General features: G+C 30.3%; 4 protein-coding genes across 5 annotated transcripts in view; 1 reads left to right on the top strand and 3 right to left on the bottom strand.

The window, feature by feature from the left end:
- The first annotated feature begins 1,904 nt into the window (after nucleotides 1–1,904).
- Nucleotides 1,905–3,123, top strand: LOC141457729 (PEST proteolytic signal-containing nuclear protein-like). Its single transcript, XM_074134962.1, has 4 exons — nucleotides 1,905–2,045; nucleotides 2,346–2,485; nucleotides 2,562–2,671; nucleotides 2,739–3,123. Exons 1-4 carry the CDS (start codon nucleotides 2,012–2,014, stop codon nucleotides 2,857–2,859), a joined length of 405 nt encoding a protein of 134 aa, XP_073991063.1. The 5' UTR covers nucleotides 1,905–2,011; the 3' UTR covers nucleotides 2,860–3,123.
- A 2,933-nt stretch (nucleotides 3,124–6,056) lies between these two features.
- RpS26 (ribosomal protein S26) lies at nucleotides 6,057–7,638 on the bottom strand. Its single transcript, XM_074134963.1, has 4 exons — nucleotides 7,480–7,638; nucleotides 6,429–6,606; nucleotides 6,212–6,342; nucleotides 6,057–6,132 (listed from the first exon to the last, which is right to left on the bottom strand). Exons 1-4 carry the CDS (start codon nucleotides 7,480–7,482, stop codon nucleotides 6,094–6,096), a joined length of 351 nt encoding a protein of 116 aa, XP_073991064.1. The 5' UTR covers nucleotides 7,483–7,638; the 3' UTR covers nucleotides 6,057–6,093.
- Nucleotides 7,639–8,933: 1,295 nt separating this feature from the next.
- On the bottom strand, nucleotides 8,934–15,733 carry dgo (ankyrin repeat domain containing protein 6 diego). The gene is made up of 11 exons (XM_074134945.1): nucleotides 15,593–15,733; nucleotides 15,187–15,295; nucleotides 15,005–15,100; nucleotides 14,830–14,931; nucleotides 13,372–13,569; nucleotides 12,897–12,995; nucleotides 11,880–11,978; nucleotides 11,639–11,809; nucleotides 11,382–11,537; nucleotides 9,737–10,313; nucleotides 8,934–9,169 (listed from the first exon to the last, which is right to left on the bottom strand). Exons 2-11 carry the CDS (start codon nucleotides 15,280–15,282, stop codon nucleotides 9,039–9,041), a joined length of 1,725 nt encoding a protein of 574 aa, XP_073991046.1. The 5' UTR covers nucleotides 15,283–15,295; nucleotides 15,593–15,733; the 3' UTR covers nucleotides 8,934–9,038.
- The window catches only part of LOC141457713 (nucleolar pre-ribosomal-associated protein 1), a 19,613-nt gene continuing 9,045 nt past the window's right edge, over nucleotides 15,656–26,223 (bottom strand). For both annotated transcript variants that reach the window (XM_074134930.1, XM_074134929.1), the window contains exons 10-26: nucleotides 26,083–26,219; nucleotides 25,868–26,006; nucleotides 24,436–24,751; nucleotides 24,163–24,356; nucleotides 23,155–23,343; nucleotides 22,611–22,900; nucleotides 22,396–22,539; nucleotides 21,327–21,562; nucleotides 20,960–21,226; nucleotides 20,705–20,888; nucleotides 20,184–20,437; nucleotides 19,978–20,105; nucleotides 19,702–19,902; nucleotides 19,400–19,620; nucleotides 19,065–19,322; nucleotides 18,842–18,980; nucleotides 15,656–18,158 (exon numbers count right to left, since the gene is read on the bottom strand). In XM_074134930.1, the coding sequence (XP_073991031.1) occupies nucleotides 17,880–18,158; nucleotides 18,842–18,980; nucleotides 19,065–19,322; nucleotides 19,400–19,620; nucleotides 19,702–19,902; nucleotides 19,978–20,105; nucleotides 20,184–20,437; nucleotides 20,705–20,888; nucleotides 20,960–21,226; nucleotides 21,327–21,562; nucleotides 22,396–22,539; nucleotides 22,611–22,900; nucleotides 23,155–23,343; nucleotides 24,163–24,356; nucleotides 24,436–24,751; nucleotides 25,868–26,006; nucleotides 26,083–26,219 (3,576 nt within the window). In that variant the 3' untranslated portion in view covers nucleotides 15,656–17,879. The remainder of the gene's footprint in view (nucleotides 18,159–18,841; nucleotides 18,981–19,064; nucleotides 19,323–19,399; nucleotides 19,621–19,701; nucleotides 19,903–19,977; nucleotides 20,106–20,183; nucleotides 20,438–20,704; nucleotides 20,889–20,959; nucleotides 21,227–21,326; nucleotides 21,563–22,395; nucleotides 22,540–22,610; nucleotides 22,901–23,154; nucleotides 23,344–24,162; nucleotides 24,357–24,435; nucleotides 24,752–25,867; nucleotides 26,007–26,082; nucleotides 26,220–26,223) is intronic.

Below are 26,223 nucleotides of genomic sequence, written 5' to 3'. Positions count from 1 at the left end.
GATTCGATTCTATTATTGAAAATTTTGTTTAGACTATTTCACTTGTATTACAGTCAATTTATCGAAATGAAAATGTTTATTAAGTTATGAGAATTTACAGATTTGTTATTTCCACATCTAACCTTATCATTGAAAACTGAAGTGTTAGGACAGTTAGAATATGATGTGTTTCAGATAACATATAAGCATCAAGGAAAAGAAAAATACAGAAAAGCATTGGATTCATACGCAGTGGTCATAGCTTCGATTCCAGGAGTTGCAGTTTCAAGATTTATCGTTCTAGGGAGCTCTACAACTTATTGGGCAATGTGATAGTTACTAAAAAGTGATATTTTAGTTGAAAGTGCTAAGGAATTAAGATTTAAATGCGGGACGGGACCCATGCCCCACGGCACCGTGGACATAAGAAGCTTATTGTGCATTAATTAAGAAATAAATTTAAATCCATTAAAAAAATTCAATATTAAAATACGACAATGGAGTATAACAATTTTGTGTTTAACCGTCAGATACATTTTGTTTATTTTTTTATTTAAGGCGCGTCATGATCTAAGGTTATTGACGCCCAAAGCTTTTTTCAGTGCAGTGCTGGCCTCCGGTCAGTGTTCTCTCGTTACAATGTCCATCCCGTAAAAAGCTCCTAGGAAGAGAAAATCTAAGTGCCAGCAGCTGGTTTCGTACCCGGGTTGGATCTCCGGGTGCAATCCAATACGCTAACCTCATAGCTAATCCCTTCCCTTGACATGAAACTTTACATTGACGATGATCTTCATTTCTCAAGGAAGTCCCGGGGCCCTGGCGATTCAGTCGACTTGGTGGATTGTTAGAAATAATAGTACCGGCGAGATATTATCCAAATGGACAGAACAAATAAAGAGAGCAGTTGCAACTTGTGATATTTTGTCATGACAAGTTGTATGAATGGAATGTTGACGTCGTTATGAAAAATAAGGTTAGTCAAGTAAAAAGAAGCGTCAACACTTTGACGGTGTAGTTTTGATTTAAATGTCTGTACAGTTTGAAAAACCCAAACATAAAGTTGCACTCATCAACCCACTTGAAAGTGAAAAGAGTTAATGTTGAATGTTATATCTGTTATGTAGATAGGATAACTGCAGGGGCGCTATGATCCTGAAGACGTGACTGGTCTACCTACTTCTACGAAGTAATATTTATATTATATTTCAGCATTACGTATGTAGCTTCCTACAAGTGGTATGAATCGTCTTAGGTTTTTGGCGTTGAATTTGACCTTATTTCGTGTCTTTTTGGGTAATCCATGGCGCCCAATAAAAAGTGGTTAGCTGTTCAACTCTTTATTTGGAAGTTGAACTCTACAGGCATTTTCACTTTTCTAAAAACTTAAAAATGGCTTCTGCATGTTCTTCAAGTTTTATGAACTGATTATAAACCTTTTTTTGAAATATTATTCCCGAAAAATTCGAATAAGGTATTTCTGCAAAAAAAGGTGGATAGACTTCCATTTAAAGTGACATCCAGGAATAAAGTGGTAAGTAGTTTAATGAAGTCATATGAAATGTTATATTATATAATTCTTCGATTACCAAGTTACGTATGATGTGGAATTAAAACTGCAACCATTCAGTGATAAATTTTAAAATACTCTTTACAGGAGGGGGCACTTTTAAAAATATAAGGTGGCACCTTTAGATAAATTTGTCCATGAACAAAATAAAAATGATATTTCTTGTTTAAAAGGAAAATTACAGTAAAGCAAATATATGTATGAATTTATTTCTGATATTTATCCTGTACGCTCTGCTAACATGTAATTTTAGTATGCAATGGACATAAATTGCTATTGTTCTTGTATTATTATTAGTGTTCCACTTAAGTTCAAGCCGTAGATCTTTCAAGTTGAACATTAATGTGAAAACCATTATCCTTTTTATAGCGTGGTACGAATTTTTGAGCTCTTTACATTTTACTTGTTCTTCTTAGCCTCAATAGAATTACTTCTTGATCGTACTGTTCAAGGGCAGTTGTAATTATGTCCAAACGCAGTGCAGCTGAAATTAAAGCAGGTATGTCTTCTTACAAATATTTCTGACTAAAATATGAGGAATTATTGGAATTAAATATTCATTGGATGGATTAAATATCTATTTACTGTTCTATAATGTTCATTTTTTTTTTTTTGGCACGAATAACCTAAAAGAATTGTTATTAAGTAATTATTTTCTCTTTCAGTTTTATTTATTTTAAAGTTTCTTTTATTTTTTCTGATCCAAGAAGAGAGTCAATTGATTTATCAGTTATAATAGCGTAATGTAAGTCTTAATAGGCACATTGTCTTAAATTTGCCAGTGTTTCACCTTACTCAGGAACCCAAGAAAAGGATCAGAAGGAGATAGAAGATAAGAAACCGCTTGACGAATCTAAAAAACCAAAATTGGCCTTCAGCATTGGAAAGAAGACGGTTTTCCAAAACAACAAAAGTCCGAACATAATTAAGAAGACTGAGGTATTCGAATGATTTACAGTATTTATATTAGAATTAAATATTGGATATTAGTTATTCTTATAGTTTCCTTTTATAGGAAAAACCAAAGCCTGTTAAAAGTTCTTTAAGGGAAGCTTTTAATTCAGAAAGTGAAGAAGAAGAGGAAATGCCTCCTGAAGCTAGAATGAGAATGCGCAACATCGGCAGGTATTTAAAGTTTTACATGAAACTGTACATCATAAATCACTTTTATTTTATTCCCGATTCTTTTCAGGGACACTCCAACTTCTGCGGGACCAAACTCTTTCGGGAAAACTAAACAAGGGTTCTGTGATGCTAAAAAAGTTTTTGAGAAAAAATTACGGGCAGCAGCCGAAAGTGCCGCAGAAAGTTAAACTATTATTATTTTTATTAAATTTACGTCTTACAAATGAATAATGTACATTGCTGAAATTGATCTAATATTTGTACTAAGCAATTATTTAGCAAACAAATAGAAATTGTAAATAAAATTATTGCATTAAACTAGAAAACTCCTTCTGTGTGGTAGGATTTATATTTTGTTCTTTTTAATTACTTTTAGAGTTTTAACTATTTTCATTTCTATGTCGAGTGATGTTCGTTCATTCAGTTAATTTAATAAATTCTATTAAAATTTATTGTGGTAAATTTTTTAAGAAAAAAAAATGATTAATACTTTTTTTAATAATATTTTACTTTGTCAATGATTGTTTAAAAAATGTAATTTAAGTATTGTTATCCCCATTGTCTATGAATGGTGTAACGTGGGCAAATTCTGCGGAGCTCTATTAAATCTATTAAATTAGCTATTCTTCTGTAATGAATAGGGTACTAAGGTGCTTTTTAGCATTAATGGTCCGGTATTAAGGCTTAAAGAATCATGTTTGAACCTTCACCTTAATTCAAAATTGAAAAGACCAATTTTGATAGGAAGAAATTTGGAACAATTTCTCACTTTTGAACCGCTCCTAGTTTTTCCTCGCGAAAGTTTTTTAAAAATAATTTTCATGGAAAAATGTTCCAAACAATAGTTATGGGTCTAAATGAGTTCTTAGAGAATTCCAAATTTAAAGAAATTTAGTAGAATCTATTTTGAAAATGTTAACGAGAAATCTCTCTTGAGTAAAATGCAAATTCCAGTAATCTAAGACAATTTTCTAAAAACCACCTGTTTCTTTAATTGAGGGGACCCCAAAACGGTTATTACCGCTTAAAACTATCGAAAATTAAACAGTACCGCAATAATGAGCTTTAAGAAAGTAAAAGAATCTAAACCATGTTGTTACATTAAATTAAGTCTAAGGCAAAAATTGAAAAAGGACTCAATTACCAAACTACATTACTCCGCTGCTTTGCTGTATAATACCTGAGAATGTAAGGTCTGAATTAAGTAAATAGATCGAAGTTCATTCATAATCTCGTAAGTCACAAAAGTTTTCAGGAGACTTGTTCGTTTTTAAAATATGAGTCGTTAACTCCATGAAACAAAAAATGGAGAAATGCGAGGAAATAATGTACACTGTTTTTTTTACAATATTGTTTTTAAATTCAATAAATTTACCGTTATCACTCAGCGGCTGCTAATGTATTTGAGTTGAATTGTTGTGACGATTTACATTAGAGCACTGAGTTAAATCAAAATGACTTCTGAAATAAATTATTACTCAATGGTCAGAAAATTTTTGTCGTTTAATGTTGCTAATCTTTATTATTTGGGAAATTTATTATAAATATAATTAGTTAGGACAGATCTAAGTGATTTGTCACTTAATTTTAAGATATTTCAAAAAGCGGAGTTAGTTTGTGCCATGAACGGGGCTTATACGTCATAATGATTGTTACATATATTTCAGGTTAACTATCATTAAATATAAAGCGTGGAAAGAAGTAAAACTTTTGACCGAAAATGGTCATTAAAAACAATACATTTCAGTTTTGATAAAATTCTGGCTTAGAGGGTTTTAAAAGAATGTAAGACATTTTTTAGTAGAAATGGCTTACAATTTACAGAAGCTTAGTTTAGTTTTAGCTAATTTCTGTCGCTCTTTTACAAGAATTACTCATTCGAGTTGAAATTTTTCACGAATCCCAATATTAATTACGACAGAACAGATAACTTTATAATTATTGTACATGGAGTAATTCTTTTGTTTCTCGCATAAACGAAGGGCCAGTGTAAAGAAAGAATATAACTTCAAACGTGTGTATGAAGAAGAAAAAAACAAAAAAAATATATGAGCATCTTATGCACACAAATACGAGACGCCCCTTAGTATGACGATAAAGAAATAGCAATTGTATCCATTATTCCACCTAGAGTGTAGTCTTTATTCTCAGTTAAGACTACTATCATTATACACTGATTAGAGAGAATATGTTACCTTGTATTCCTTGTTCATAAACAATTTAACCCCTTTTATTGGGAATATGCCGACATTTTCGCTCTAACAAAAATGTATCTGATAAATCAGTTCTTTTTGCCTTAGTTTTATCATGAAGTAATTTCATTTCTGATGGTTCTATACCTTCCTTGTTCCTCTTTTGAAAATCATGCATACTGAGATTTCGTTGAGGTCGTTTGTCTTTTGAAGAGTCGTCACATTTTGTAAGTGTTTTATTCTTCCTGCAAGCCATCTTTTTTAAAGGAAACTCGATTTAATGAAGAAGGAATGTAATAAAATAGATGTGGATTGAAAATTTGATAGTGTGCAAAATGTAATGTTTTAAATAATGAAAGATTTTTTTAAATCTTTTATTTTACTGTATGAAAGTAACCATGGAATTATAAGAGAATATTTATCTTCAGCAGTTTCAAGTAGTTGTATTACCTAGTGTGTAAATATCGATTCTTTTTCACATATATTCATACCAATTGTTTTTTAACTTTGTTCTTAATCAGGCACTTTACGGTAGTACCTTCAGTAACGTCTGTTCGTTATTCTTAATAAAAACTGCAACAGCTTTTCAAGTATTGGTGAAATGAACAAGAAACTTCCTCATTGGACTAGTGTTGGCAAATTTCTAAGACTCCTGATTTCTAAGATTTTGTTATTTACAATAGCACGTAGTTTATCAGTAGGAGATGTTATTTTCTTTTTTAGTAATACAATAAGACTTTCGTTAGTACAAAATACCGTCTTGAAACAAATGAACAGATTTTTTAATTATTACAATGTACAAAGCTTGTTAGAAAATTCCTAAATTAAAACCCACCCTCAGCTAGATTTCATACTACAAACTTCTAAAAGAGCATATTGATTAAACGAAATTAATTAAGAAGCGTGCGTCAATATTGGTGCATTAAGTGTACAATTGTCCATTGGAGTGCATTATAGTATACCAGCTTACTAACCCATTGAGCTACAATACCTTCTCTATATTTAACTTACAAAGCAGTTAGCTGTAATAAGCATCTCAATAAATTATGAATTGTCTGTTTTCCTGAAAATAGTGCAGAATGGGAATGGTTTATAATTTTGCCGCAAGAGAGGTGTAGAATCTCCTTCTTAAGTATCGCCAGTTCAACCAAAACATCCCGGATAAGAACATGGTTTCCAAATAAAGAATAAAAAACTTTTTAAGATAGTTTATTCAAAAGATTATAAAAATCATTTTCTTACTTGTTGTCCTCCTTGTCGCATCATATCCTGTGGTAAAAAAAAAGAATTATATTAACATATGTTTAAACTATATAAAATAAAAGATTATCATATATTTTATAGATACCCGAGGGAAGTTTCTTTGAGGTGGTGTTCTAATACGCCTCTCAGCTTTTGAACGGTTTCGCACAACTTTGGAGTGAATTGCACAAGACACACAATAGTGAAGCTTAGCATAGAGCTTTGGCAGTTGATAAGCTGGAAATACAAAATTCATTCAAATTTTTTGGTAAATTTTCGTTTGCTACATTGAATTTATAAGTTGTACCACGTAGGAAACTTACAGTTATATACACTGGCATCTGTGATATCCCTCACTGCTGCGGCTTCGACAATATTACGGATAACGAACTTTTTAATAGCTTTATCTTTAGGTACACATCTGGCGCAATTTGTACACCTGACAGGCTGAACGTGTCCTCTGCCATGCTTTGAACGCCCTCCATTACGTCTTTTACAAGTCTAGAATTAAATAGGTTTTTTTTAAAACGAAAGAAAGGATTTTGAAGCATTAACAAACATATATGATAAATCATGGCACTAATGACTGACGGATCATTTAAAAAGCCATATACAAGAAGGGTTACACTTTGAATTAGCCATGATTAAGGAGGTTGTCTAAAACACAAAAAACAGATAATTTTCCAGATCAGGATCATTTCATTCTAATAGTAAAATTTGGATTTCTTCTAAATTCCAAAACTTGTTAAATAAAGAAAAGTTCAGATCAAGAAATAAAATTTGAAGTTTGTTTTTAACAATTTTGTGCCGGGATTGAGGATTTATACTTCTCTCCTGCTGGTCTTACAATACTTTTGGAGTCTGACAACTAACCGTTACTAACCTGACAGGAATGAATTTCAAAATAAATTTTTCTCAATAAACAAACACAAAATTTAATGGTTTCAATGCGTACCAATAGTGCAGACTGGTGGCTAGCCCTCACGATTTTTTTTAACGAATATTTCCGAACACTTCTCTTTACAGAAAACCTAAACCTAGTGGTCCGGGCACGATTCTAAAGTTTAACCAACTTGATATTTTAATAATTATTAATTTCAAATCATTAAGTAAATACAGTAAACTTCTGCAAGAAAAAAATTACACAATCGTTCCGTGAGTTACTTATCACTTTGACTTAAATGAGATCGTTGAGTACGGCCTATACAACATGTACACAGGATGGTTATGAGAGAAATAACGCAAAAAAAAAAATTAAACTTGGGCAATGTACGATCAACCACGTGCAAAGATAATTATGTTCCATTTATTATTTAAATATATTTTTATTTTAAACGAATTGTTTACGTTCATGTAACAAAGCAATTCACTTACCATTTCTTAAGCGATTTTTTCTCACTTTCCTGACTGCAAGAACGATAATTTTCCCCAGAATTTACTAAGAAAGAAGGCTTCTTTCATACGTTTCACTTTAACAACAGGGTTGCTCAGCTCAGTACATGGTACAATGCTACCATAACCAAGAGACAGTATCAGTGTTGAAATTTTTTATTATTTGGAGAAGCAAATAATAAATTATGAAAACCCCTTTTCTAATCCAGTTTTAACAAATAAAAATATTACAACCAAAAATATATGGTAAATTTATCATAACTTCAGAGAAAGTTTTCTGAAGGGGGCAACTTATATTTCCCATTTACGTAAAAAAATAATCTTTCAAATTAAAATGTTTTTTAAATTTACGCAAAACATTTAAAATAAATCAAAAGTGAAAATATTTAGTAAAAGTTAGCAAGTGTAATACTACACTTCATACGAAGAAGGAAAAAGTTTTTTTTTTCTTCTTCTTTCCAGCGCATCGACTCCTTAGGTCAGGAGCGCCTGGAATCGAAGTTAAAGCCAAATTCTCTACACCAAACTGATTAAATATGATTGATGAAAGTCTGATCAGGGATACAAAAATCATCGTGATACGATAGATATCATCAGCGATATTTAATAAATATCGTTTTCTGACAATCTCCTGAAAATGGAGCGGGCCATACACACAAATAATAAGAGTGATAACTCCCACGACTTTCTCTTACCAAGGTTCTAACTTCCTAAATTGTAGTCTAATTTATTCTTACAAACATTATACTGTTTGTAAATGCACTGAATAACCTAAAATAAAAACCAACCCGGAAAACTGTCTTATAACAAATTTTCCGTGAAAAATAATAAAAGAAAAAGTTACATGTACTTCATGTAATGCATACATGAAGCATATAGAAAAACCATTTTCTCCTGGACTAAAAACAGAAAAGATAATGCAGACTTATATTTTCATATCTTTATTAGAAACAATATAAAAATTATCTGCTAGTTGGAGATCTGTTTATTGTTCTTATTATACTTGTAGTCAAGTAACACTAATTGTAATTAAATAAACTTGTGAGATGAAAACACGACACCAAATTGAATGAAATGACGTAATATGTATAACATTCTAGCGATCTAATTAACATTTTTAATTCATGTAAAAAATAAATAACATAATAAGTTTTTGAAAACTGCTATTATCCAATTTTCAAATGTGGATATAATACCTACAAAAATTCGCTACTTGATCGTAACAGTAAATATTATCAAATATTCTACAAAAGGCGTTGAAAAAAAAGTATGTTAGGTGTCTGGACTGAATATCAGCGAACAAGATGATTTCTCTGGATCTTTAACTGTTCCGTCGTTAATCTGAAGCGCTATTTTTGCTTAGTTTTGAGAAGACTACAAGAAAAGAAATCCTGAAATACTACATTTTAAAGAATTGGCGAAATAAAAGAGAAAAGTAGTTCATAAATATATATTAATATGAAAATGTAACATTTATAAAATTAATAAATATTTGTAACTGTTTAAGTGTCTTTTATTTTATAAATTTAATAAATTAATACTTAAACTAAATTTGAACCATGCAAATTATGGCCTTCTTGAGATTCAAAGCTTTTTTCACTTATTTTATTTATATTTTCTGGCACGCAAAATTTATTTTGACTATTTTTTTTGTTATCAATTTCTTCTTGATCTGAAAAAAAAAAAAATAATTAAAATTATTTGAAAAAGAATTAAATTTTTCTTGGGTAAACTCTACTTTTTTCGGCTAAGGCTAAACAGTTTAAAGATGGAAAGAACTATTTTTTAAAAAAAGTGCTTAAGTTACAACAGAAAATAGAGGAGCTTTTTATCCTGTTAATTATTACTTTTTCAGGCTGAGGTTCTTAGAAGAACGTATCTTAGCCAAATTTGGGGGTTGTGATCAAAGGATTTTTGAAGGAAATAAATCTCTTTCTATATTGAAGAGCTCATTCTTCTATTTGTATGAAACTATTATTTTTTACAGAAATAACGGAACCGTTTCCGACAAAAAAAACTGTGCTGAATATCAGTTTGAAGGTATCTGCGTACACAGAAAACAGAATGTCTGCTTTAAAGAAACCGCTATTCAGATTGAAAGATAATTAAAAAGATTTATCTGAGTTTGCCAAATTAGTTTTTTGAGGGAGTGACAAAAATTAACATAGGATGATGATTCCAAGCAATGGTCTAGTAGTACCTATTTGGCCTTAGTGATAAAGAGTCGTAAGTTACTAACCTGATAAACCCATAAACGCAGGGCTGTAAACACCAACCCTTGATCGGTATGGAAGTTTCTCTATCTCACTAAAAGGTGGAGTAGCAGTCTCCCACAGTCTCTCTACTTCATCTTCCTCCATTTCTTGCACAGATTTTACATCTTCATTCATTGTCAGCTCGTTCACTTTCTCTAATAATTCTTTGCCCACTTCTGCTGCTTCAGGTTTTAGTTTCTCTTTTTTATTCTCTTCTTCTGGAAGTAATACCACACTGGACCTTCTACTTGAGTGGCCAGCTGCAGTTATCTCTTCAACGCCAGTATTGCTCAGCAAATCTAGACTATGTGATCGCCCACGTCGACGTTGGGCACGTGAATTTTTAATACTTTTGCGAGACTGCCTTACGTCACCACCATCCATAGCACTTGCACCTAACCATTCTGCTAATAAACCCTCCGTTCTAGTGACTCGTTGTTCTAGTTCACAACGTGTATTCCTTATTCTTTTACGTAATTCACTATTACTTTTTTCCAGACGAGCTTCCATATCTCGTAGGAAGTTTGCACAATAGCAAGTTAAGCCAACACCGACGGGTCCCTATAAAATTGGTAAAGTCAAGAAACAAATTTTGTATCAAATAAAATACGTAAAATTATATGTTTTAGCGCACAGGTCATGAAAATCAGAAGCCTGCAATGTAAAAAAGTGTTTTTTAATAAGAGTTGCTCAAGTATTAACATAAAGATAAACGATTTCCAAAATTTAGCAATCAATGTCTCCCTTATTTTTAATCACAATGTTATTTGAGTCCTTTTTTCAAATCGGACAAATTATTAACCAATCTTTGCATATTTAACTATTACGTTTCTCCAGGTAAGCTTTCAAATCTCGTAAAAAGCTTATTCATACCAGTCAGTAATTTGTTATATTAACATCGAAAACACCTATAAAAATGGAAATGTCCAGAAACAAAGTCTGGGTCAAATAACAAATATCTTTTAAAAAGTAAAAGCCTAGCAGATGCATTGAAAAACTAGATTTTGAAATGAGGTCGCTGCACTAGAATCCAGAAAAAACAATACGTAAAAAGAGGCGGTTGTGGAAAATTGGACCTTGTAAAATGGTAGTTTTATGACTACTATTTCAAAGGGAGCGCAAACAAGACCACTTAGTCACAACCTATTTTTTATATTTAAATTGTTAAAAATGCAGCTTGCTATATAATATCTTGATATTGTGCCCTTTATTAATTAGGCTATTTTTCTACAGAAAACAATTCTAACCTAACAATACTCGCACTTCAAAAAAAGATAGGATTAAGAAATAAACAGTTTCAGTCAGAATAGTAAACCATTTTTTTTAAATAAATTCCATTTTGAAATAATGGTATAATTCATAAACATTACGTATCTCAACTCTAAAATATCATGCTCCTAAGGAAAACTTGCTCGATGAAAAACTCTCCTAGTCAATGCAAGAAATTCCAAGTGTTTGAATGCGGATTATATCTCTCATTGAAAATAAGTGAAGAGTTTTTTGCAGTTTTTCCGCCACTTTTCAGTTTTAGAGAAAAAAGGAGTGGCCACGTTAGCTGAACATTTATGTAAAATTCAAGCAATGAGTTTAATTAAGATAGTTTTTAAACAGTAATTCTTAGGAGTATACCTTTCTTATATTTCCAGCCAGATCTAGATAATATTGTTCCCCTTTACTAAGAGGTTCTCCAGGTAATGAATCTAATCTTGGCTGCGGAAATGAATTTGGATCAGGATAATAATGACATCCATATGGTGACCAGCGTACTGCACTACCACATGCTCTCTAAGTAAAAAAAAAAAAAAGGACTTCTTTCTATAACTATAAATAAAATAAAACTTAAATACTTGAATGAATTATATAATAATATCAATTGTTCGACATACCGGATCATGAGCAACGCCAGCAACATCTTTGCTTTTTTTGTCTGAATCGGAAGTTTCACTGGTTTTCTTTGATTTCTTTTTGCTTGACTTACTTGGCTTCACATTTTGTAGAATTATAATTATTTCATTCAAATCTTTTCTTGTTGCAATATCACAAGCAGTTTCATATTGCTGGAGATGTAAAGTTTTTTAAAAAATTATAAATATTAGAACCATATTCTGTAAAAAGTCAGAGTATTACCTTATTTCTTATTGACTTGTCGCAACCTGCTTCTAATAATATTGTAGTTAATTTTCGGCGTCCCATTGCAGCTGCTATGTGCAGAGGGGTGTCTCCGTTCTGTAATAAAAAATTGATTGTAAAATCAAATTTTATTCTAAATTGTGATTACTAAATAATAAAGCTGTATGAAGATATTTTTTCGCTCATACCGCTGCCTGATGAGACAGCTATAACCAAATAACAGTGGCGTACGTTTCAAAGATAACTTAATTGACTAGGTGAGGAGTAAAACCACAATGGTATTCTCGGTAGCGGAAACAGCAGGGTTTCACTTAGAGTCTGAAAACTTCAGCATTAAATAAGGCCAGCTGGCTTTAGAGAGACTACTAACTTCATGATTGTTCTAGTACCTCAGTTTCTTTTGATAATACAAACATAATATTGCAGTAGTTCCTAAACGAAATTGCGTGCACAATTAACTTATTAAGAGATATTTTTTTCATTCGTTGGAAAATTTAACAATGCGCTAGACAGGGCTGATGAATCTGTTGATTAAGTATAAAATATATTGCATGAAACTGATTAACTGACACAATTAATATTCCATTAAATAACCTAATTGGTAGTTGGACATAAAGCCCACCTGAAAAAATAGGCAATTACTTTACTTTGCTTTACTATTCCATTAAATATTAAAAAGAATAGTTGTTAATGTTAACTTAGTGCAAAAACTGTATAATTTTCGCTATGTGATCACTTCCCTACTATTATGATTGTGTGACTTGCATTTCTTGCATGCATTTGATGAAGAATTGGAAGAGATAGTAATACGAGCTGATGAGACGCTTGAAATCCTTTACCGTTACCAATAACAGTTGCACTTTATAATAGGTCTTTTGAGGGAAGTATTATTTAAGGGTGTCCCAGAAGCCTGAAAATGACTGCAGCGCTTATTCTAAACCTAAGAAAATTTTTTGTTTTGGCAAAACATAAAAGTTACCATAGATTATTTTTCATACATCTGAACATACTTACTTTATTTTGATCTGAAACTCTGCAAGAAGCACTTATTAAAATTCTAGCTACACCAGCATGACCATATCGAGCGCTTGTGTGGAGTGCTGTATCACCATACTAAAGAACGACAATCATTCAAATATTTATAACAATTCTTTTATCAATATTTATTACAATTTTAAATCATAAAAAATGTGCGCTAAATAATTAGTAATATTAAATTATTAATTCCTTCCCTTATTAAAATAATAAGGAAAGGGATTAGTCTAGCTGATAGTGCGGTGGACTAGTAAAAAAGTGGTGGTACAGGGGCCAAATCAAGGCCCTCAGAGCCTTCTCAGCTCACTGTCCGATGATGGACATGTCTGTAGCGGAAGAACCATGTCCGAGGCCCGGCAGTGCACTGTAAAGACTCCAAGCGTCAATGACTTTAGGAATACATACTTAAATTCAAAAGAAATAATAATAATAATAATAATAGTAACTAAACTACATTGTTCTGAATATCTGGATTTGCTTCAGCCAATAGTAGTTCTCTGCAAGTTTGATTATGTCCATTTTGACAAGCCAAGTGTAACGGCGCAAAGCCAGCACTATTCCTCACATCGGTAGTTGCTTTATGTCCCGTAAGTAATGCTACCGTCTGACTGAATCCATGCCAACTAGCTTCGTGTAGTGACGTATTTCCATGCTTCAAATAAATAATAAAAGATTAATAAAAAATAATCATTAAAATAAATTTATAAAATTTTTTTGAAAAAGATCACATTATATTTTTTTCTTTCAGTTAAAATGTATACATATTATTAATCTTAGAGAGGGTGGATGTTGATCTAGTGTTTAAAAGCGTGGCTTTGGTAGTGGGAGATCCCCAATTCGTATCCTACGTAAAACTAATTTTTATTTGTCAGAAAAAAATGTTTACAGTAAAGTGTGTGCTTCCACCCCTCCAACACGCCTAATTGATAGTTGAACGTTAAGCCCCCGGAAAAACTAAGCAATTACTTTACTTTTTTTAATTTATTAATCTTGGATATACAACATAAATCAAAAAAGTTGAATGGTATACTGATATAAAAACTTAACTTTCTTAAAATAAAGTATAATTTACTATTAATCAACTTTTTAAAGAATTTTTGAACTCGTGTTTTATGTATGAAAATCAGTATAAAATTAAATGGAGAGTAAAGTAAAATTAATGGAGAGTGTGTCGCTATCAAGTAAAGGAAGCTACGAGCAGATCAATAGTTAGGGAATATCCTAGATTACTTTCACCAAACTATAGCATCTAGAATAGTGTTTTCAGAATTTTGGTAGTAACACTACGTAAATTAAAGCCTATTTTTGTAGGTGGTCTTTACTTACCAACTACCAAATCAGGTGTGGTGGACCGAGGCGATTAGCAAACATACTTTACTACAAAGTTCTCATTAAATAAAAAGTTAAATATTAAATAAAATCCAAGATCTAGACCGGGAATCGAACCCAGTACCACAATACATCTTAGCTCGGCTACTGTGGCACCTAGAATTGTAACTCTACTAGTTTGCAAGTTTTAAGAAAATAATTACGTTTACTCAGAACGTTTCTACGGAAATGTATGTCTTTAGCTTTAAGGGCGAGACGCTTTAGATATATAAAGTAGGAATAACGATTGTTCAATGAAATGAAATGGTATTTCAGCTAAGTGATAATTCGATAATGTAGGAAGATTATAGATAGAATGGTTTTCACCAAACTTTGTCGAACTTTGTCGTACTAATCATTCGAGTGGTTTACCTAGTTAAAACCTTTTTGTATTGGATATAGAACTTCAGAATTTATGAATGAACAATATATTCCCGATAACATTATGATTTCAAAAAGTAGGCCATTGTTACTTATTATTATTATAAAAGAAATAAATATAAATTATAACTAAAAACATAAAATGTATATATTTATTATATACCAGTTTATCTCTTGAATTTGGATTTGCTCCATTTTTCAACAGAACACGTACAACCTCTACATGTCCACCTGTTGCTGCTATCTGAAGTGGCGTTCGTCCAACCTTAAGGATTAAGAGAATAAACATCGTAAATTTGTTTATTATATTATTTCATAGAATGCAGAATTTAGCTTACACTATCAACTGCGTTGATATACTTTGGATGAACAAGAGTTTCGACTATATCTTTATGGCCACAAGCTGCAGCTAAATGCAACGGAGTACGTCCACACTAAGAGTTGACAAAATAAGTACATATTTAATACTTCGTAATAATGTAATATGCAAACTAGAGTACAAATTATAAGTATCACTTACAGAATCAGCAGAAAATATAGCTCCTTTTTTTAAAAGTGAAGTTACATCTTGTAAAATTCCACTAGCTGAGGCAGCTCGAAGTTCTTCTTCCAACATTACATGCAATCATCTAAGATAATGTTTTGCAACTTTATATTAATATTAAAATTGGAAATAGATAAAATATTGAGAGAATTCATATTGTTTGGGTTGCCGAAATCAGAGAGTTACTTTACAATAAAAATTGACTGAGGTTGATTGATGAAAGTTTATCCATTATCTTAAAATAAATGTAACGTTAGTTTTATTAAAATCAATAATTAAATAGGTTTTTATTTGTTTTTTCTACATTGTAACAGTCTACATCTAAGATTCATAACCTTCACACGAGATTTTTTTTCTTAAAAACAAAAAATAAAACAAGTACCTGTAAGTATATCCTAATAATTCGCAGGTTGTCGCGTATAGATTCTAAACAAATAAACAAATGTTCACCTCAAAACTTTTATTGAACAGGTTAGATTACACTTTTCGTAAGTTTTGTAGCACATACCGCTTAGTAAATTTGTCTTGCATTCTTTCATAATTGCCCTCTTAAGAAGGTCACAAATCTAGTCCCAGACGATAAAATGTATTATCTCTATTTTTCTTCTTTCGTTAAGTTATCACAAAAACAAAACTTTTAATTTTAAAAACAATTCTTGTAAGATGTTTTGTATAGGTAATCAAATCCAAAAAAAAAGAAGCTCTCAAAGAGGGGGAAGAGAAAATAAACTAATGGAGTAGCTGTGTAACAACTTTCACATGTAATTTAGATCACTGGTTATCTCTAGGAAAGTTTTACTAATAGGTATGTAAGTACGAAGCATTTAAACGTAGCTTCGACTACTAACCACATCTCTCTTCAGAGACTTTAATGCCCTCAATGAGCTGAAAGCTATAATATTTAAATACATATGTATGTATGTGCATACACCTCTTATTTAAGGTATTGCAATCTGATGATTTTTCAAAAGAAAAAGTTTATTGGGAATGCATGTTTTGAGATTTTTGGTTGATATATGTATATAAATATTATGTCATTTTTATTGGCAAATAAAAGTAAATCGGTCATTTTTATGGCGGGGTTTATGGATGTAAAATGCTAATACTGACTAGCACGTATTTTGTCTTATTATATACCTAAAATTTGTAGATTTTATATTGTCAAAATCTATGCACAAAATTAGCGTAAATATTCACGTAACTAATCTCATTCAGTTTATCATTATGGATTTAGCCCTAATTCATTAATCGTACGGTCATTCTTCTGCAAAAACCATCACAAAATAGAAATATGTATATACATATATATATTATTAATCAACTAAAATATTCTACATTAGTTTTTATAACGGCACTTAGAGATATGTTAAATTCCTACGTCTCTGAGAGAGGTTAGGAGTTTTTAAAACCTCAATAAAGAACCCGTTGTTTTGTCCAAAATTCATCAATGGCTGCATCTTTGGTAGACAAATTGCGCTTTGCCCTCCCAAACTATAATTTAACTACCAGTATGTGACAAAACGCGGAGAATATTTTATAATTTGCGACTAATATTCTATTTTGTTTTGTTTTTACTTCTTCTTATGCACTGAATTCTCTTGTAACTTGAATTGAACGCTAATAAATTTGAAGTAAAGAACTAAGACCCCCAGACAGCAAGAACTGGTGTCACTTAGCCATACAGTTAAATACCTAACACAGGACAGACACCTAACTTAGGACCAACACATTAACACCAAACTAAATCAAGCATATACCCAACTGTATCTCCTTATTAACAGGAAGTCAAGATTAAAATTTACGCGTGGTAAGCCATTGGAAACCTCGTTAATCCATCTTGTGATAATGTAGGTTTATCCTATACGAAGTGGAGCAGTAAGTTCTAAATTAAAACGGATAAATATCCTTCAAAATAAAGTTATTAGAATACTAACGAATGCTGCCTAATTTGTACGAAATCAACAGTTTCATAATGAAATTTTTACTGGTACTACATGAATATCTGAATTACATTCCAAGCAAGATGAAAATGTGAAACAAACAAAAATAACTAAAGGCCTTTTTTTACTTTGTTTTAGCAAAATAATAATTACAGCAGGAAAAGCCGTAAAAAGTTGAGATGAAATAGGTAGGTATGGGCATCTTCACTTATTAGCGTTCTAACTAAATCACCTAGTGATTCTGACTAATATCAAGAGATTTTTAGACCACTCCCACTTCAAACGACGAAAAAGATTTTCTGTTAGGTGAGATAAAGGAGAACTATTATTAGGAGTCAAACAACTTGCATAACGAGATTTTTATAAGTTATGATAAAAAATAATGCGAATTTTTCGCAAGATTTTGGATTCAAGTGGCTTTGCAGTTGGAATTTTAGTTGAACCCCACTTCTGCTCCATATGATTTAAGTATTATGTGGAATACGTTTTAACAGTGACTTGTAGATGGTTAGTATGTGAGTCAAATCAAAGTTTGGTAGATCAGCTGTAGACAGTTAAAGTAGAGTGTGACCCTTGTTAAACAATATTGTTCAATTAACATTTTTAATCATGTATTGTTTAAGCAGAAAATATAATTACTAATTAAAAAAAGGTACAAATAGGATTTTTTTTTCATACGAAGTAGTTATAATTTTTACATTTATCTACATATTTTTAAAATTTAAATTATTATACTAAAATTCGGCTCTTCGAAAGTGTTTCATGAACGTAACTCTGTTTCTCTGTTTCCTTATTACTGCCATCCAATTCATTTTTTTTAACACTTCTACAAACATAGGTCACTAATGATTTAATTTGAGAAGTTGATTTCTGGGGCAATTGTTCCAATAAAAATGAGGATTTGCCACTGTATTCTAACCAAGGTATTACACTGTAATTATTTATCAAGAAATGGTTCTCTTTGTCCGCATACTTAAGGCACTTGGCTACAATTTCTTCTATTAAAACCTGCAAAGACAATAAACAAATATAGTTTTAATTTCAATACACCTTTCATAACTTACATTCTCCTACAATTACAATAATGAACTAATTCTAATTAATTAATTTACCTAATTAAACAAAACAAATAGATAGTTTTATCTGTGAAATAGAGTTGGGTTATTTTATCCTTACTTTATTCAGCCAACTGAAAGTGGACTTTAGTGCATCAATTTTTTGTTTTTTCAAAAATGGCTCCTACAATTTACTTTATGTAAGAAACACTTATTGGTCATACAATTACAACTTTTATTCGAAACATTTCCCGAGAAAATTCGAATGATATTTCTGAGCGAGAGGGATTTCAAATTTTAAGAAAACTGGCTGGCCGAAAATGCTATTTCACTTAATAAGATTTTTGAAGTTTTAAGCGATTTTTTCGAGAAAAAAAAAAAAGAAGAGAGAAGCTATTAAGTGAATATGTATAAAATTGAAGCGAACTACTTTTTGAGCAAATTGTTAGTTCCAAGAAAATTTAAGAATGTAAATTCCAGAAAGAGAAAGTTGTGAGTGTTCACACCAGGTTTCATTTAAAATTATTAATGTTCATTTCAAAACGTTACTTTGTGGTAAAAGTTTTTATTTTTGCAAGAGTAGAAAAAAATCGTTTGAAATCATAATTAAAAAACAAAAACAAAACTTCAATTAACCTTTATATCCTTGTTAGATAGGCAACTTGAATGAAACACTAATAACATTTTTAAAACATTGCATTTAAAAGCTAACTGAAGATCTGATGATTCTTTAATTCCATCACGTATTACTTCTAACATCCACTGTTGATGTAATCTAAATAATAAATTAATTTCATTAGATTCAAAGAGAAATACGAACGAACAAAACAATAAAATTAAAAAAACTTATAAGCAAAACCTATAATGTTCTTCTGTACTGTGGAAAACCTCCATTAACGCTGGTACAGTTTTTAAATTCATTGCTGGCCGAGCATAAATAAAATTTTGTATTTGTTTATATAAATAATGTGTTGGATCAAATATTATCAACGACGCTCTAGCTAAAAATGTTGAAACCAAACAAGAGACTTTTGGAACTTCATTGCTTTCATCAAATTCTGCTAAACCTTGACGTATTGCTTCAATAAAATGGTACCATACCAAAGCATCTTTCTTCCTAAAAATGATTATTTTTAGTCATAGGATAATAACGTTGTAGTATTGATTTCATTCTGAAAATATAAAACCACCAACCTATTATTTTGGGCATGAATCTTTTGTATAACAAGACAAGCAGCTGCTCTTATTTCACTACATTTACTGCCAAGCGATGCCAAAGTTAATGCCATTGCCCCACAATGGAATACCTTCCAAGGATTAATGTTAACAGTAGAATCGGGAGATAGTACTTGATGGAGTACGGGTAAAATGAATGCTGGATCGTAAACATCTTCATATTCTACTGTGCAACTACCCTGTTGAAGAGGAATGAGTATACAAAATTCTGCCCGGAAATAATAATTAATAAATTTCAAAAATCAAATTAGAAAGGCAACCTCCAGTTTCCTGTTTATTGGGAAATGTGTAATTGTACGATTAATCATATCCCTGTTTAAGTGATCCAATGTAAATGTAGGATGACTTTTTGATGGTTTTGAACCTTGTTTGATAGCATAATGCTCGATAGCTGATTCACCCCATACGTAAGGTTTGCAAATACTCATATTTATGCCACAAGATTCAAATAATTGTAGTACCTAAACATGAATTAGAAAACTGTAATTTTATAATTGGAATTATATTTCATGAAAGTTATTTTAAAATACTGTTACCTCTAAAATTATTTTATCACTTTCTGTTAAACTAGCTTGATAAGCCGATAAAAACACAGGTATATATGATTCCTTGATTAAACTAGTATCCATTTTGAACAGTTCCATTATTAATAACAGGAGGCTAACTGAAAAAATAAAAAGTAACAAAAAGAAGGAATGCAATTCTATCTAACACAGCTCGATTCTTTAAATTAGTGACCTACTTTTGATGCTTGTAGTTCCCACAAATATATTAATGAAATAAGTATGTGACCAAATAAGATCCAATATGTGATTCGGTGGAGAAGTTAATTGAGATATGGCAACATAAAATTTCAGATAATCTAACAGTGCAGCAGATGGAAGTTTCATGCCATACAATATTAAATATTCAATGAGATTACTATCCAACTTTTGTAAATAACTTAAATCTTCCTCAGTGGAGGTAATTGATAAGAACGTTCGACAAATTTCTGTACTGTAGGCAAACAAACAATAATTAGCTTTGAAAATAAAAATAATAATTACTAGTAAGTGAACGTAACAGTAAAACATAAAATTATATATATATTTTTACGTAAAACGACGATTTTTTTCTTTCTACATTTCTAATTTATCAGTGATATACTGCATTTTTTCAAACTTAAATTTACTCAAATTTTAATTATTATTATTTTTTTTTTTAAAAAAAAAGGTAAAATCATTTGCTATTGAACGTAATGAAATAAGAAAACAAGGTAATTACCTCTGACTGTGATCTGACTTTTGTGAACTTTCTGTTAGCCAATAGTTTAATAAATGTAAAAACAAGGGATTTTGTCGCGATTTATAAAAAACTTCTTTTATAAGCAATAGAGAATCCTTTGTGATGTTAACTTGATCTGATAACTTATTAATATCTTTACAAAGTTTATCACAAGTTTTGTTAGCTGAAAGAAAAAAATAGATAAATACAAAAGTTGAGTTAGCATTGTATTGTTAACCAATTGAAATTACCTACACATGATCGGTTGAATAACTTTTGCTAAATCAGCTAGCCACGAAGGTGTTGGCTGTGTACAAATGGCTACTAAGATTTCACTATATCGGCTAGACAATATATGCTTAAAATAATTTTTCTCAAAGTTCACTGATGCAATCAATATTATAGCTCGATCAATTGATATATGCTGCGGAAGTTCTGGGAGCTCTTGTCCAAAAATTTGCATTAACAATACACAAAATTCCTCATACCAATATTTATTCGTGCAGAGACTAAGAAATAATTCTATAAGACAATAAAATTTAACAATAACGATAAAAAATTAAAAAAAAAAATCATTTTTAAGGTAATGGGATTTAAAACTTCTTTATAAAGTAATATTTACCTGAAAACTTATCAAAAAGCATACCGCTAATTTCGATCTTAGACTTCACAATATAATTGTACAGTTCTTTGTTTAAATTAGTTAATTCAAAATCGGCCTTATCTAATTCGTAAATAATTTCACATAATTTTGATAAAAATTCTACGGGAATTATAATTTCAAATTCTGCCGCTTTATTTAGAAGATATTCTATCACGCAAATCCAAGGTGTAAGTTCATTATTTAGATAAAAATATCTGAAAAAAGTAGATATCACTGTTAATGTGTTATAATAGCCTAAAGTTTTGGTTTTCTCATAATTCTAACTAAGTCAGTTTATTTATTGAGAAAAAAAGAAGCAATTGACACCATTATACATGAACTTGAAGATAGGCAGTCCGAAAAGTAAAAAAGAAAAATATTGAGACTGACACTATTCCTTCAATATTATAACCTAATAGTTTTAAATTTAATTAAAGTGAGTAGTCATAGGTTTCTCTAGTTTCAAACAACTCTGTTGAGACTGCAACCAAAAATGCAAAATATCTTCTATTAATGCAATCCAACGTATGTAATGGAGGGTATCACTAAATTTAACCAACCAAATTTCATTTCATAATCAGAATAGCCATTTCATACTAATCTAAATAAATAAAACCACATGATCCTTAAAATCTTCAGTAAATCTTTAAAATTAATTTTAAATTTAATTTATTGCTTTCAAATTAAAATCTGAAAAAATTAAAGGATAATCAAAATCTCAGCGTCTTTTTTTCTTAGAAAAGTTGTTAGTCTGATCATACTTTTATATCCTATCTTTTTCAATGATTTTCTGCTTATTCAGCTTTAAAACGGTAAAGAAATGTTATTCGGAAGGAGCTTCTTCCTGTACGAAAAGATTTATATATACATAAATAGCAAACCAGAACAATTTTTCATTTTACCTACTAAGAGTATGTACAAGAAAATTCGTAAGAACAACTAGGAATAATAAGCGCTAATAGCCTTGCCACAAGCTGATGCGCTATATAAAAATATATAAAAATAAATTTGGGGGAAAAAATAAATAAAAAACCTGGATGAAACTTACTTTGGTTTCATGCTAAAAATTAATTCAGTAAGCTTTACTATGTGATCTTTACTCAATGGAAAATTTATTAAAAATTGTTTCAGATTATTACAATGTTCTAATCTATATTTTTTATGCTTCGCATATTTCAATTCAAAGAAAAACCTAAAACATTAAAATAAAAATATTAAAATAATACAATTTTATAAGTAGACTTTCATTTTTACTTAACTGACCTGTTAGCATAAGGATATATGGTTGAATACGGAATTTCTGAAGAATTTTCTACAATCGCTGTTACAAATGAAGTAAGATTTGAAGAACAAATTCTAACTGGATGAAAATCATTAAGTAACTGTGGATGTGTAAGTGGAAGTTTAGTTGTGGCTTTAATAAGGTACTTGACAATATTTATTGATCTAATTATAATCTCATCAAAAGCTTGTCCAATTAATGACAACTGACAAATTGTAAAAGTACACTGATTTAAACACAGTTCAACCATTACTTTATCATTTAGATTTATCTAAAAAAAGACAACGTTTATAATTATATATACATAATTAAATAACAATTATAATTGCGAAAATTTCTATTGTAAGATTTTTTTTTAATAACTAATTTTTAACTCCCCTGTACAGAAATAAGATGGAAAATAGAAAATTCTTATTGATAAGAGAACGATGGAGACGCATAAAGCTACGAAGAGTAGCCTTCGAGCATACATAAATGCGCTTTATAAAACAAATAATAAATTAAATTAATGTAACGAGAACATACCTTGTCTAGAGGTTCTTCATCAGATTTTAACAAAATGTATTTTGAAATATGGGAATAAATCGAATCTGTAAATGGTGACAAAGACAATGCTTTTGGTTTTGAGTTCCACGTAGATACATAATTTAGCACTTTATCAACTGCATAGCAGGTGTACTTTGCCAGCAATGAACTATAAGCTTTTGTTGATACCTTTACACAAAAATAAGAAATTTTGAAAAAATGAAATAAGCTCCATTAAATTTGTTGTTTGGTAAATGTTTCATAGGTAAATACAATGAAGTTTAAAATTATTAATTTTTCAAAAATTAAGTTTTTCAAAAAGACGTGTGAAATAGTTGTTTTTTTAAAATGAAGCGTGAATTTCGCATCGAGCTTCTACAAAGAAAGACGATGGCCCCATTAAAGTATCTCGAAAGCCATCATCTCTGTCATTCAAAAATAAATAAATAAAACTAATTTTCTAACTGTTGTTCATTCTTTTTGGTGACTGATTAAAAAAAAATTCATAGGTCGAAAGCTCGGCAAAATAAATTTTACTAGACTGAAATGGCAATTATTTTTTCATCCTAATTTTCTAACTGCAAATCAAAATTAGAACCTCACATTAATAAGCAATAAAGCCTGTAAGCGATTGCTGAGAGAGATGATCAGTTAAGTTTCTCATTTTCAGAAGTTTCTCAGGAAGGTTAACAAAGTTTTTCAGTTTAAACGAAAACCTTTGATTGGTTTGTGAACGACTAGGCTCAGTTTGTTCGTAGACGACGAATTGAAAGTTATTATTATTAAATAAATATGTATGCTCAACTTCAGTTATAAAAACTAATAAAAGCAAATAATCATTTCTAATGAAATTTAAATATTTAAAAACCTTTAATTTTTAAATACTCTGTACTTCTTTTTGCAGCAGATGACGGATAAAAATGGAAATTTTGATTAATTTTTCTGCATATTATAGATCACTCGCTTTTTCGCCTATTTATGAATCAAGCAGTTAAACTCTTTAATTACCTGTGTGTGAAGAAAATGTATCATAAATCTGGTTAATAGATTGTATCCTAGTTTATTACTGGTTGATTTTGAGACAACATTTAGTAAAGCTGGTAACAATGGACTTAGTTCTAAATTGGAATTGTATGAAATTACTTCATTTGCCTTATTTTCAGTTGTATCAACAGGGTTCTCATACTCTTCATTCACAGATACTACAAAATAACAATAAAAACAATTATATTACAGAATTGTAATATTAATAAGTTATTTTTAATACTGAAAAATATTTACAATTAATAAAATCATCAAGAGATATCTGTCCAGCCTCCATATTTTCTAATGTGCCTTCTTGTGATAAAAATATTGCATTACAAATTTCATATCTCTGTTCATTAGCAAATAGTAATGCTTCCCTTAGAAAAGTTCCTATTTCCGGTGTAATTTCAGATAATAGATGTACCCACAAAGTCAATTCGAAAGGTGTATTAATAAACAGCCCTGTACTTTCTAATATTTCCTTTATTAGCTCTATGGCAAGATTTTTACAATCCTCTCCATTTGCATATGCCAGTTGAAATATATCTTCCAAATATTTTACATAAGCGTCCTACAATCAATAACAAAAATTTTAGGAAAAGTTTGAAAGCATTTCAGAAACAATCGAACAAACAAAAAGAAAAACAAATAAATTGTAAATACGTTTGGAACCAAAGAAAAATTGGAAAATATTATATTTCTAGAATTCAACTTTCAATTATACAAGACAATTAAAATTGTAATCTTAAGTCAAGTATATAAATTATATGAAGCATTAATAATTTTAACTCATATTTCTAAAAGATATTTATAATATTTTCCATATATTATTAGTCTACGGTTCCTCAGACGATTGGAAGAAGTAGAATGGAAAAATATCTGGTGAAATTTACTTTTTGACGACTTTTACCTACAACAATTCTCAATCTATTGTTCAAACTTAGATTTTCACAAAAGTTAGTTGGTTTCAACTTAATATGTAGCTCCAACCGTTTTTTTTTTTAATGTTTTTACAATAACATGACTGGCATATCAGTCCTAATTCTGTAACTTGACTATTACTGGAAGCCAATTTCAATTTCATGAAACAGGTTCGCATTATTTGAGACATTATTAAAAATTGCCAATAACGTCAAAAAGTTTGGCAAAGTGCTTTCATAACGCCAAAAAAAAAAATTATTTTTTTTAATTATCGGTACGCTATAAATTGAAAAACAATAAAAGACTTTGTTTTGACAAGCAGTTGCTTTGAAGATATCCTAGTCTTAAAACAAAATTCAAGTTTCTGATATTTTTGTTTTCGAGATCATTGGATACGTAGACCATTTCCCGAAAATATTTTTTTGAGAATCAGGGGTACTCAAGACAGATATTTCCAGTGAAACTCGAAATGGAACTTTAATATGATCACAACATTATCCTTACCTAGTCAATGAAAGTAACATGGATAATATTAATTACCTCAATTCTTATAAATAAAGGTTCGTGTGCAGGCAAACTCTATTTAGCATCTTTCAGTCTTCCACATTAAGCACAAAGATTGCATTTCAGACGTCTAAATATTACATAAAATATCCAAATACACCTTTTAAGGATATGCGGAACACGAATTAAAATTGGGATAAACGAATTATAAAAGTTCTTTGAATGTTTTGTGACTAAGCGATTGGTCGAATCATTTCTTTACCTTACTTTCTGCTTGAGGATTCAACATGATTTCTAGTTTTATTAGTTTCAATACCAAGTTACATCTATCTTGGTCCAATTCTTGTTGTTTAATAGCTTCTTTATTCTCTTGCAACATTTGTAGGACTAACTTATTGTATCTAGAAATAATAAGTGAAAAACAGATTTGTGCAAAAATGCCACATTTTTTTAGAAATCACTTAATAAAAACCATACCTGATAGTATCAAACAATTGTGGAAAAACTGAATGTAATGAAAATATTAAATCTATTGTTATTTTTGTACTGTTATAGTTTCCTTCGCCTAAGCTGATCTTTAAGCATCCAAAGAGAACGTCAGCATTTGGAGCCGTCTAC

The sequence above is a fragment of the Rhodnius prolixus genome, unplaced genomic scaffold, assembly GCF_049639745.1.
Source record: "Rhodnius prolixus isolate KJV_2025 unplaced genomic scaffold, Rpr scaffold_5, whole genome shotgun sequence".
Taxonomy (NCBI): domain Eukaryota; kingdom Metazoa; phylum Arthropoda; class Insecta; order Hemiptera; family Reduviidae; genus Rhodnius; species Rhodnius prolixus.
Note: the sequence above shows the minus strand (reverse complement) of the source record. Positions and strands in the feature narration are given on the sequence as shown.

What these genes read in the sequence shown, in the direction of transcription:
- LOC141457729 (XM_074134962.1), top strand. Translation starts at nt 2,012, where the DNA reads ATGTCCAAACGCAGTGCAGCTGAAATTAAAGCAG. An exon ending in ACATAATTAAGAAGACTGAG is followed by an intron (nt 2,486 to 2,561) that starts GTATTCGAATGA and finishes TTCCTTTTATAG; the next exon opens with GAAAAACCAAAGCCTGTTAA. An exon ending in AGAATGCGCAACATCGGCAG is followed by an intron (nt 2,672 to 2,738) that starts GTATTTAAAGTT and finishes GATTCTTTTCAG; the next exon opens with GGACACTCCAACTTCTGCGG.
- RpS26 (XM_074134963.1), bottom strand. An exon ending in AGATGCCAGTGTATATAACT is followed by an intron (nt 6,343 to 6,428) that starts GTAAGTTTCCTA and finishes TTGTATTTCCAG; the next exon opens with CTTATCAACTGCCAAAGCTC. An exon ending in CTCAAAGAAACTTCCCTCGG is followed by an intron (nt 6,133 to 6,211) that starts GTATCTATAAAA and finishes TTTTTACCACAG; the next exon opens with GATATGATGCGACAAGGAGG.
- dgo (XM_074134945.1), bottom strand. Translation starts at nt 15,282, where the DNA reads ATGTTGGAAGAAGAACTTCGAGCTGCCTCAGCTAGTGGAATTTTACAA. An exon ending in ACAAGTCAATAAGAAATAAG is followed by an intron (nt 11,810 to 11,879) that starts GTAATACTCTGA and finishes TTACATCTCCAG; the next exon opens with CAATATGAAACTGCTTGTGA. An exon ending in CTGGCGTTGCTCATGATCCG is followed by an intron (nt 11,538 to 11,638) that starts GTATGTCGAACA and finishes TTTTTTACTTAG; the next exon opens with AGAGCATGTGGTAGTGCAGT.